Source organism: Wolffia australiana, chromosome 1 (genome assembly GCF_029677425.1).
Source record: "Wolffia australiana isolate 7733 chromosome 1, ASM2967742v1".
NCBI classification, from domain to species: Eukaryota; Viridiplantae; Streptophyta; class Magnoliopsida; order Alismatales; family Araceae; genus Wolffia; species Wolffia australiana.
The window spans coordinates 24,891,588-24,904,929 of record NC_135835.1 but is presented as its reverse complement, the minus strand read 5'-3'; the positions used below and the strand labels follow the sequence as shown (position 1 = coordinate 24,904,929).

The window sequence follows — 13,342 nt, the reverse complement described above, 5'->3', positions numbered from 1 at the left end:
TACTGTTGAAGTTTGGACTTAGAAAATGACTTGTATAATCATCATAACAGGAGTCTATGCTCGGGTGAAATACCTCAATAGAAATGCATCACCCAGATGTAAAGGCTTTGGGGAGGGGGAATGGTGGTTCCATTTGGGAACCCCGCCTCATGGATGCATCCCGACAATGTCATCTAGGGCTACACCATCATAAATCCAAAGCCTGGTGATGCCTCACCCAAATCCGGACATTCTAGTTTGATGACTTGTCCATTATTTAATGTACCAGTATTTATGATTTTTTAAACTGATGGATTTGTTTCACAAAATTTTTTAGTCTTTAAATGTTTTATTGTATACAGAATATTAACATATTATGTTATCCATTTTTCGGTCCATAGACCCTTTTAGATAGTCATCCCCTTTTAAAAATAAATATATATATATTAATACATCTCCTCCATGTAAGCATAATCCCATTTTTATCTACCCATAATGGGATCTTCCTAAATAGACATAGACAATAGCATTATATTATTATTGGCAGCAAGACTAGTTAAGGTTATGTGAGAACAAAATTTTGGGATACTTTCCATTGGGAGAGACTTTGATAAGACTGTATTAATCTTATTGGGAATAAAAAAAACCTGTGATTCATTTTAATCCAAAATAAAATATTCTGAGGAGATTACTGAAAAATGAAGACATATTTCTTGTGTTTCTTGTCAAAGAATTTAATTATAAAGTATTCATCTATCAACGATTCCATTTTCTGAATTTTGGGCTGGCTTGATAATGCTAATGATGATTAAATATGATCAAATATGCTAATATACTGTCTAATATTTTCAACATTTTTTGAATAAATGTGAAAATTATGGAAGCAACAAGTGAAATGACAGAAAGATAAAAAAATCAAAATATTTCCAAAAGCCCAAAGTTTTAATGGGGAAATAAAATATATTAATTAAAAATATTAGTTTATAAAAGATACATTGATATTATAATAAATTTAATTCAATAGGGAATAAATTTTGATTAATACAAAAATTAGGAATTTTAAAGTTCTGAATTAAATTGAACCAAACACTAAGCAAATAAATGATTGTATACGTAAAATTCTTCAAATATTTGTATACATAGTACAAGAAAAAAGAGGATAGTTTCAATAAATACCAATTATTAAAAGTAAAATTATCTAAAATAAGAGGAAATATGTGGAGCATTTTCAATATTTTTGTACTGTAGTCAAGATACAGTTCATATGATCCCAAAATCTGTGATGACAGGTTTATTGAGAATAAAGGTTGGATAACTTTGGAATTATATTAATCATTTATGATATGATATTGTAAGTACAAATTTTTTTGTTTCATAATTCATTTAGCAGTATCGAAGTTAGGAAATTTGGGTCATGCACCAATATAATAGGTAAAGCATTATTAGGTACCTAACATATGTTACATGCACCCATATAACAGGTAAAGGCTTTACCAATATAATAGGTAAAGCCTTATCATATGTTATGTATTGACTAGATACATAACAATATTTTATGCCAATATTTTATAACAATATTTTATACCCCTATCAATATTTTATGCCAATAAGGCCTCATCTATATCAATATCAACTAATAAACTAATGTCCTAGTATATGCCATTGGATGTAAATTCTGTCCTATTTTTTGCCACTGGATTACATTGCATTTTGCATTCAATCATTATACCAGCATTGTCTCCTCTTTCCAAAATCTATGTCGGATGGCTGCACATTCATCGTACCCAATTCAAAAAAATTTTTGAACACCGGTTCCATTTTCTTAATAAGAAATCAAGCTTGTGTATTTATTTGTTATAGTGAATGGATCACTTGTACCTAAGTGATGGCCTAACTTTAGAGCGTGGGGATACTGAATGGAAGACAACATCAATTAATATATTGTAAATAATGAAAAAGAGTTGATTTTAGAAGTATGTGCATTCCAATTGAACCATCCAGACCATCTTCTTCAGAGTTTAAGGGTAAATAAAAAGAGCTTGTTGGGAATAGTTGACCTATGCGATGGAACATATGTGTATTATGTTGACAGAGTTAGTTTTCAAGTCAGATTTGTATTTAAATTCATTAACTATGTTATGAATATTGCGTAGGTTTTGATGTTTTGTGGCTCTTTACCAACTTTAAAATCCAAGATTTCTGCTTTTAGCATTCAAAATCATTCTTCGTTCTTCACATGAAACTCATGAATTTTGGTTTGGAGGTTTATGTTAGTTACGAAGTAATGAAGGGAGTTGGCTAGTGAAAATTCCCTCCTTGTGCGAGCATGAAGCTTACTCATTCTCTGATAAAAAAATCAATCAGTGGGGCCATGCCAATTTGAAATAATGTGTTATAAAGGTCAATACCCTCCAGTAAAATAAAACTGGGTCGACTTGTTTCCATAGAGCAATATTGTGGCAATGTTGAACTAAGTGAGTCGATTGGTTTTTGTAAACCATCACAAGTATTTCATGTTGTCAGAGAATGCCATGTTGCCTAGAGGACCTTAGAAGGAGGGGACTAAGAGCATAAAATAAGGTAACTCTTGCAGAAATCTAATTTTTTTAAATACAAATGACTAGCCAATCAACCCATCTGGCCCGTCAATTTAGTGATCTTATCATCTTGAAAAATGGAGATAGATGACCACTTTTGTGACCTTATCAACCTACTAAGTTTTACTAATTAATGAAACCTATCTAAATGCACCTTATATATTAAATTGATCTAATGAAACCCCCATATTGACTTGAACTATAGGAATTTTTTCTAAATAAAAGCCCAAGAAAAGAATCTAAATGTAACCTACCTTATAGACCCATATTTTAAGTTAAATATAGGCTAATAAATATGCATTTGGTTATGGAATAATATATGTTTTATTAGTTTTAATTTATAGTATCACTATTTAATATTAGATTGTCTTCAAACCTTTTATCTCAAAGCCTTGTTATCATCCTGATACACATTAGCATAAATAAAATAAAGTAGGAGTATGATATAAACAAAGTTCAACAATCTTGCATGTATGATTGATGAACCCTAAATGAGGCATAAAATTATAAGTATTTGAAGGCCATGTTGGTATCATTTTATGTGTATGATATTCATTTATTATATGGATTCTCATTTCATCTATTAAATATAAAGCTTGGTAAAAGTGAAATTATTAAATAAAATTTTTACATAATTTACATGTCCAATCATTTCTTCAAAAACATGTGCCTAAAACATTACAGGGAGGAAGTCAAAATTGATGAAATAAATAAAGACAGAATGTAAAAAGAGTTTAAGAACAGCCAGGCACCACCAGCAAAGCACTTTAGCCGTAGGTGGGTGAGTGCAGCAATGCTCATGTCTGCCTACAGCCGGTAAGTGCTTTGGGCAAGCACAAGGAGGCTCAGAGCCCACCATTGTCACAGGGAGCCCCCAAGGAGCTCACGCAGGATCATCATTGTCTAGCCTGTCCACACACACCAAAGGAAAAGATGTTTTTATCCAATATTGATTTCCACAGTATTTATATAGAGACCATGCTTTTCAATGTTTTTGATATGGGATAAACGCTCATCAGTTTTTTCAGCTACGCGCTAGGCCAAGCTAAGAAGCAACAATGGGGAGAATGACCCAATGAGCTGTGACATTTAAAAAATTAAAAAGGAATTATGATCAGCCTTCACACCAACCCTGCCCGAAGCACGTGTCATTTTAGGCTACTTTAAGTGAGTGGATATAATCTCAGCCATTTGATCTTCTTAAAAAAGATCAGACAATGAAATTTTTCTGAGTCAAAGACGGGTGTACCATTAACGAATGGGTCCAAAATTGTGATTTAATCTCAACCATTGACACATTCATATGGGGATTCAATGATTGGGGTAAAGACGTTCTTTTCCACCCCTGACCATTGTCCCCGTCGACTGGCCAGTGGAGGCCAGTGATGGGGGTGATCACGGACTGATCCCATGGCTCCTGGAGAGCCATTGGATTAGATCTGTTATGTGGAAGGGTCGAGAAAACTTCTCTGGACCCTTTAACATGTGTTTCTGTGGGTAAATTTACCTATCTTCATCATAGGAATCAGGTAGTTGTTGAGGACTCTTGAAAGGAACCTATGAGCTGGAAGAGGGGTTGCGAGACTCCTCAACTAACTTGAAGGCCTTTCGAGAAGACCAATAAGAACTCAGAGCATCATAGAATCGTGCTAGGATGGAGGGAAGAGCAAGCAACGTGCACTGAAGTGAGGGGAATGATGGACGGCACCCCCATTGCGGATATTTAAATCAGGGCATTCTGTGAGCTCAGAATTCCTTTGATCATTATCCCAGTTGTCCCATCTTCAGCATTTGATCTTTAGATCACAGTCGATTGCAGTAGGAGCCAAGAATGTTACCGATTTTGATTGTGCAATCATTGAAGCATTTTCGCGAACATTTTTCAGACTCATATAATTTGATCTGGTTTTAAATATTTTTCTCTCTCTTTTCTCTCATAAAAAATATATAAAAATACCTCTTAACTATTATATATATATATAAATACCTCTTAAAAATACCCATATTATATTATTATAATTTACTTATTAACCTTATGCCATTATAAATATTTACTCTTAATTACTCCGATCAGTCCTTCTATCCTTTTTTACTTTCCCTCTTTCGACCAAAACCCTCAAATTATTTTAAAGTTCAATAACAAAAAGTGTTCTTACCTTATCTGTTTAATTCCAACTCTATCTCTGTAACTCTTAAAATTTTAAGCGCACAAACACACAAACAAACACACACACATATGAATAATATGGATTAATGGAGGAGAAATATAAGTGCATAAATATATATGTGCATGTATATATTTATATTAATGGAGGAGAAATATATGTGCATACATAAATGCACATATATTTGTCCTCCATTAATCTATATATCAATTTATCATCCCTTCTTATCCATACCTACCATAATTCTGCTCCCTTGTCGTAATTCTTCTCCTTACCTCTTATTAAAATAAAAACTCCTATTAGTTAATTTCTCACATCTTATTAAGTAAAATTTTATTCACCTTGTAACTTAATTTTAATATCCATCATTACTATATCTACCTCCTATCTTATATACACCTTACTATTAAATAAAGAAATAACCTTCATAGATTCTATTAAGAATAATATATTATTTTTCTCTCTATCTTACTGATCTGATATACCTCTTCCATGGCCTATCTTAATATCATCCTTCATTCTAAACCTATGTTGAATATCAATAAAAAATATTAATCATAAGCGGTGATAAGTGATATTATCTTGCCACTATCTCAACTCTACATTTCATTGCTTAACTTATAAAACAACCATTAAATTCAATTCTTTAGGCCAGTCCCTGTGGAGATGACCTTGCTCCTACTATACATTTGAGTGAGTTTTCTACAATTATGAATTTAATTTGATTTGGGAAAATTAATTATGACACAAATTAACACCGTAGTTTGCCTTCATCATTGATTCCTTGGGCAGATGCTATGCATAAAAAATATTCATTTATGAAAAATAATTTTAGAACCACCTCAAGATGTGACACTGAAAAAAACACCATGTAAAAGGGATTACACATTATAGATATCTCTGCACTATGATTTGGAAGGCATGTGCATATAATGGGAAACCACCAAATATTCAGTGATAGCAATAAGGTGGAGCCCTGGTGATGCTAAGAATAGGGCCTAAAAGATTGGTAGCCTTATGAAGAGAATACAGAAGCCTTGGAAACCCAGGACTATGATACCATGTAAAGTAAATACATGAAAAGTATTGATTGAATACACAAGGGGTCTTTATTGGGCTTTGCCATTATCAATAATCCGAATTGAGATTCATGAAGTAGACTAGATACACGTATAATAATCCCTTTAGAACTAAAAACAAAATACATTGGTGATCTAATCATCTTACAAGAGTCAAATCAACTACCATTTTCTTGAACAATTAATCTCCAACTAGACAGGTGCCTCATGTCACAATACCAGATCTCCTTGCCCTCTTGATCAATGTCACCAGAGAACCCCATGGATGTTATACCCACTTCAATCAGATGAGGGGAGACTTATCAATGAGAAATCAGAGAAAGGACCACCTAAATCAAAATTTAAACCAGTGTGTCTTCCTTAGGACTTTTGGGTGTTTTACATTTAATATAGTTTTTGGTTTAAACTCTTACACCATAAGTAACTGTGGAATTAATCCATTCATGCAAGCTGTCTACAATCAATGCCTCTTACATATGACACTACGAAAATATATTAGGGAAAAGTTAACTGTGAAACCCTAGTTGTTCATCCAAATTAGAACTTATTCATTTGGAAATTATCCGAAAAAATTATTTTGTGATAATTCTACTGGTTTGTCAATGAATTCTTTACATTGGTCTGCCTTGTGTCTTTCTAATGATATCCCAAGGCAGGAGAATCCCTCTTTAAACACTATCATCTTTGTGAAATTGTTGCCGCATAAAATATAATATTGTTTAGAATCTTACATATGGGGATCCTATGTCATAGTCAGAGCACTACCTTCCATCCAAAAGGTTCCCTTGATGTATGGTCAATTGAAACCACTTAACCATGATATGAATTGAACTGGTTAATTGTTAATTTTAAAAATCTAGGGAGACATATGAATATATTCATGAACTCTTTCCCATAGGAGCACCCACTCTGGACACAAATGGTTACAGGATAAGCCATCCAAATCATACAAGGAGTAAATAGTTCTATTTTAGCAGGATATTTAAACATCTGTCTTTGATACCCTATGAATCATAATGATAAATATACATGTCTAAAATTAAACAAATCCTATGAATCACAAGTAATCACGACAATATGATCTTATCATAATTCACCCATTGTCTCACAAATCCTTGGACCACATAATTTAATCACCCTCGACCGTATGTCCTTGGATATAAAATAAATAGATCATCTCTGATCATGAAAGTGATTATTAAATCTCACACCATTGATATATTGTTCTTGCAGTGATCCTAATAGAAAATCTCACATGATAAAGCCCATTAATGCTGAAGGTCATAGGTCAATTAACGAGTTCAAACACTCTTATTGATTCAGTTAATGAATAAAATTTTATTAATTCAAAAGTAAAGCCATTCGTGTATAATGGCCTACAGTTTATCCATAAATAATGTTAATTTTTTCTACTGTTTTTACAACCATAGTCTTAGTAAAACATATAGATTTCCTTCCAGTAATCTCACAGATCCATATTGTAATGAATAATTGTAATAAAACACTTTCTTCTTATGTTTACCCATCGATCGATTAACAAGTCAAAATCAAGTGCAGCAACTAATGCAAAACTTATAATCACCGAAAGAGGATGATCGCAAATAGAGTTCATTTTTAAAGCATAGGCAGCGACTACCATACATCCATCGAAATTGCAGTCAAAACCAAGTGATGAAAAACACGATACTCAAACTTTCCAAAAGATTGAATGCAAGAATCTAATGGGTGATATATCGATTGTTATATTAGATAGATAGATAGACAGATAGACTAAAGCTATACAGATAAATCAGCTGATAGATGGGCGTATAGGGGACCAGACAGATGGACAGATAGAGAAACCAAAGGAAAACATTTGACTTTCATTGGCAGGTTGACATTAAAACTTCTCATCTTTCAAAATTTTCTAGTCAATCGCTTCAACAGGTCTCCAATCGCCTATGACAGTGTTTGAATGAACTTGGGATTACAAGTCGAAATGCATGGCAGCAGATAAAGATAAAATTCCAGAAAGTATTAAATTGAGATTCCTTCGGCCATGAACAAGGATAACTGACTTGTGAAGCATTTAGAGGAACTAGTTTACAAGAATCAGTAGAACCTAGACTTAGAATGATGGCGGGCGATCCTTTAAGTCCCTATTATATTGAGCATTTCCCGCTTCTCGAGCTAGCAAAATCATTATTCGAGCAAATAGTAGTATTTTTTTATTCACCCCATGGTTCTGAAAGGGACCTAGCGTTACTCCCAGATTAATGTGAAACCGAGCCCATGTTTACTCCTCTGTAGACAAAAAAAAACACTGGTCATCAGCCTCATTGCATCTCCAAGTCATCAACGTCAATAGAAGACCCTTTCGACCAGTAGAAAGAGAAAGAAACTCCTTGTCCAAAGAACCTTCGAAGAAATCTCTAATGACTTAAAAGAAAAACAAGAGGAAACACGGCCTTTCCACAAGACTCAGTCCCTAGTAGCCCTCAAGATCCCAAAAAGGAGCCACGATCCTACAGAATACACACTATCCTATTTTCAATCCCATAACACCAAGCTCGGCTGTTGTTGGAACCTAGCTCTCTCACTTCAGCAACTCACATAGAGAAGGGAAGCACATGCACTCAATCTCTTGATCACACACAGAGATAAAAGATTTAAGTTCTCACTCTCTTGATCTCACGCAGAGAAAAAAGATTTAAGTTTTCACTCTCTTGATCTCACACAGAGAAACAAGATTTAAGTTCTCAATCTCTTGATATCACACAGAGAAACAAGAAGAAAGAATACTTTGAGAGAGGAAGGAACCAGTTGATGCAAACAGCATACTACACCAATGAAATTCATACATATTTATATGCACTCCTTCATAACTATGGACTTAAACAAACCCTGACCACACACTGTCCATGTGGGTGTTCTTCAAGGACACCAGTCTTTTGCTCCTCAAAATCAGCTCCTCCCTCCACATCTCCTTATACCATGCTGACTTTTTATTTCTTTACTTGTTCAGAAAATAACTCCCTAACTGGCTCAAGATTAACAAACTAACAGCTGTCTGACACATTCCAACACCCTATTATGGAGAAAAATAAAGAACTTATGCGACGAAATCAATCAGCACCCGTCTCTATGACCAAGAACTCGGCACAAACATCTCTCTGCTGCTCCGCCTACACCTCATGCTTCACCCTCGTCTATGATACCGATCTCACGACGAATATCATCCATGTCTTGCGGAATATCATCTTCCCAGGTGCGCTCCGGCCGTATCCAATGCCCATTTTCTGCACGGACTAACCCACAATTCGCATCCTGCCTCCAGTTGGGGGGCACCATGTACTCGTCCTTGAGGAAGTCAGAGGACTTGTTCAGCAGCGCCAGATCTCGCCCGCTGACCAACTCAAACGCTTCTCCTTTGCCTTCATACCTGAAACCCACGAGAAGAAAGGGTCGACCAAAAACCCATAGCTTTAAAGAGCTAGCGATAGAGGGACAGAGATAGAGAGATCGAGAGAGATTTTGAGATAGAGAGATCTAGAGAGAGAGATAGAGAGATTTAGAGAAAGAGAGATAGAGAGATCTAGAGTGAGATAGAGAGATCTAGAGAGAGATAGAGACATATATAGAGAGACAGAGAGATCTAGAGAGCGATAGAGATAAAAAGAGATCTAGAGAGATAGAGAGAGATAGAAATAAAAAGAGATCTAGAGAGAGATAGAGATAAAAAGAGATCCAGAGAGAGATAGAGCTAAAAAGAGATCTAGAGAGAGATAGAGATAAAAAGATATCTTGAGACAGAGATAGAGAGATAGATAGATCTTGAGAGATAAAGAGATAGAAAGATATATTGAGAGGTAGATAGAGAGATCTAGAGAGAGAGAAAGAGATAGAAGATATATTGAGAGAGAGATAGAAAGATCTAGAGGGAGAGAAAGAGATAGAGAGACATGGAGAGAGAGAAAGAGATAGAAAGATATATTGAGAGAGAGATCTGGAGAGAGAGAGAGAAAGAGATAGAAAGATATATTGAGAGAGAGATAGAGAGATATATTGAGAGAGAGATAGAGAGATATATTGAGAGAGAGATAGAGAATATATTGAGAGAGAGAGATAGACTGATATATTGGGAGAGAGATAGAGAGATAGACTGATATATTGGGAGAGAGAGATAGACTGATAGATTGAGAGAGAGAGATAGAGAGATATATTGCGAGAGAGAGATAGAGAGATAGACTGATATATTGGGAGAGAGAAATAGACTGATATATTAAGAGAGAGAGATAGAGAGATTTATTGAGAGAGAGATAGAGAGATATATTGAGAGAGAGATAGAGAGATATATTGAGAGAGAGATAGAGAGAGATGTTGAGAGAGATAGAGAGATATATTGAGAGAGAGATAGAGAGAGATGTTGAGAGAGATAGAGAGATATATTGAGAGAGAGATAGAGAGATATATTGAGAGAGAGATAGAGAGATATATTGAGAGAGAGAGATAGACTGATATATTGGGAGAGAGAGATAGACTGATATATTGAGAGAGATATATATATTGAGAGAGAGATAGACTGATATATTAGGAGAGAGAGATAGACTGATATATTGAGAGAGAGAGAGATAGAGAGATATATTGAGAGAGAGATAGAGAGATATATTGAGAGAGAGATAGAGAGATAGACTGATATATTGGGAGAGAGAGATAGACCGATATATTAAGAGAGAGAGATAGAGAGATATATTGAGAGAGAGAGATAGAGAGATATATTGAGAGAGAGATAGAGAGATATATTGAGAGAAAGAGATAGAGAGATATATTGAGAGAGAGAGAGATAGATTGATATATTGAGAGAGAGAGATAGAGTAAGAGCGAGAGATAGATAGATAGATAGATAGACAGATAGATCGATAGACAGATAGATATAGAGTTAACTTTTCATCCTCGAAAAAAAAAGAAACATCTCACCCGTCGAGGAGATGCAGGTATGCCTCGAGGTTATGATAGCAAGCGACGTCAAGGCCCTCGGGGTCGCTCTTCAAGAAGGGCGAGCTGTGATGATCAAGTGCAAGTTCAACGCCAACATGGGCGTAACTCCACGCGCTAGCAGCACCGATGCGGCGCAGAATCTCTGGTATTTTCTCGTTGAACACAATACCCGGCACTTTTGGGACTAAGTCGTGGACGTTCACCACGCGAATAGACTTAACGCCAAGACCCTTCTCGAACCTCTCCTTGAAGCGCTCGTTCCCTACTCTGGGTCCGCCAAAGGAGTAAACGCAAACGGGTATCGCCTTCTTCATTGGTTTTCCTCTTTGGCGCGAGATTGTGTTTATCACGAGCTCGGCTAAGTCGTAGGCGCTGAGAGTAGCGAGCGCGCTTCCCAGACTATGTCCGGCCAAGGAGATGATTTTATTATGTCCCCTCGGCTAACTCTTTTTCATTATGTCCCCTCTCTCCTCCGCGTAGAGCGCCACCAGCTGGCGAAGCTCCGCCATCGCCTGCTCCCTGGCGGAGTACTTGGAGAAGAGACCGGCCGGGTTCTTCTCCGTGTAGACCTCGAGGAACCCGGCGAGCGCCTTGACCGTTCGATCTGGGCTCGGAATCCCCACGTAAGATAATGGCCGTTGGATGTCCTTCAGGTCCGCCAGCCACTCCAGCTTGGTTATCGTGCCTCGCCAGACGACGATGATGTCTCGGCGGCCTCGCCTCGCCGATGCTTCATCCCCGGAGACGGCAACGTAGCCGATCCAGTTTGTATCTGTGCTCCAAGCGTCGTTTCTCTTCGAGCGGCGGCAGAAATGAGGGAGGTCGACGTTGATAGTTGCGTAGAGGTATCGCGTAACCTCGTACCCCTTGTCCGCCATGCCTAAGCTTTGTAAGAGGTTGTGGCGGTCGTACTTGCACTGGCCGCAGTATCGCGAGAACATGTCAAAGTCGAAGGAGTCGTAGCAGCCTTGCGCCAGATCGCCGTAGAGAAGTAGCTCTGCCCTGAGAGCTGGGTCGATGGGGTCCGTTAGGCCCGCCCAGTCTTCGCTTCCCGCGAGCTTCTGCCATGGTGTAGTCGGTTCTAATGGCGAAGGTGAAAGGGGAACGTGGGTCGCAGACGGTGGTGATGTTCTCAGTTGGAGTCGGTGATTAGAGAAGATGATAGGGAAAGGTGTAGGACGAGCGGGCCTGCTGAGGAATGACGGGGAAGTGTAGAGAACAGGCACGGCGGTGGCCATGGAGAAAGAACTCGCGTTCTCAGAGTTCAGAAAGACGGATAGACTTGGGTTTTGAGGCATAACGATAATCACTGGGTATTCAACCTTCTTGTGGCCCTACGCTTCGCGCATGGTATTATATCATTTTTTATAGGTTTAGATGGTGACGTTCTCTCTTCATCTCGAGATTTATCTCATTGTGTCCCTGTCGCTGTTTCTATCTGCCCCTCTCTCTCTCTCTGTCTCTCTCTCTCTCTCTCTCTCTCTCTCTCAAGATATCTCAAATTGTGTCTCTGTAGTAGTCTGTCTGTCCCTCTCCCTCTTTTTTTTGTGTTATTCTCATTGATTGAATCATCGGCCTGTCCTTCTCCCTCTTTCTCTCTTCTCTCTTCTCTCTCTTTGTCCGTCTCGCTCTCCTTTCTTTCTCTATGTCTATCAGCCTCATTCTCTCTTTCATATCTCACTCCCTCTAGTTGCTCTCTCTCTCTCTCTCTGTCTCTCCATCTCACTATCTCATTCCTTTCTCTTTTCTTTCCTCCTTCCTCTCTCTTCACACCATTTTTTTTCTCTCATTACGTCTCTTTCTCCATCTCAATCTAATATTCCATGCATTTCTGTATCGGTCTATTTGTCTCTTCCTCTCTCTATCGTTCTCTTGCCTCTCTTTCTATCCCCCATCTATCTACCTCTCATTATCTCTCTCTCTCTCTCTCTCTCTCTCTCTCTCTCCCTCTCTCTCGTCTCTCTCTTTCTCTGTCCCATCTCAGTTTATCTCTTTTTGTGACTCTCATTTTGTTTATCAGTTTTAGTCTCTCGTTTCAATCCATCTTTCTGTGTCTCTGTATGTCTTTCACTCCCTCCCTCCCTCCCTCAATCTACCTCCCTCTATATCTATCTCCCTCGGTACCTCTGTCTTTCTTTCTCTCCCCTATTAGTCTACCTCTGATTATGTCTCTCCGTGTCTTTGTCCCCATCTAAATCAGTATATTGTTGTCTCTCTATCTCTGCATATGATCTCTCAGGGTTATCCACCCTTAAAATACGCAGGCATCGCCGATAGTTTTGACCTCCAGCAATTAAGGATAACCGATAAGTATGTCTCACGGTTTATGAAGGCCCGTCATCGTTACCAGCTGTCTTGCTGATAAGGGACAATGACCATTCACCTATAACATATATAGGTCAATCCTGTTGAGATAATCAACTCCAATTTAAAAGCTCGCTTCCTCAAATAGTTTATTACGTTTAGAAAACTATTCTAAAACTCCTTGGTATATTCTGCAAGAGAAGTCATGGCTCCGGAAAATGGTGGGTTTCCTCAGTATATT

At 37.4% G+C, this 13,342-nt stretch overlaps 1 protein-coding gene across 1 annotated transcript; it reads right to left on the bottom strand.

Moving 5' to 3' along the window:
* Positions 1-8,546: 8,546 nt before the first annotated feature.
* On the bottom strand, positions 8,547-12,494 carry LOC144712179 (phospholipase A1-Igamma1, chloroplastic-like). Its single transcript, XM_078586381.1, is given in 2 exon segments — positions 8,547-9,241; positions 10,777-12,494. Coding segments are annotated over 2 exon segments (1,569 nt in total). The 5' UTR covers positions 12,096-12,494; the 3' UTR covers positions 8,547-8,991.
* Between the last annotated feature and the right edge of the window lie 848 nt (positions 12,495-13,342).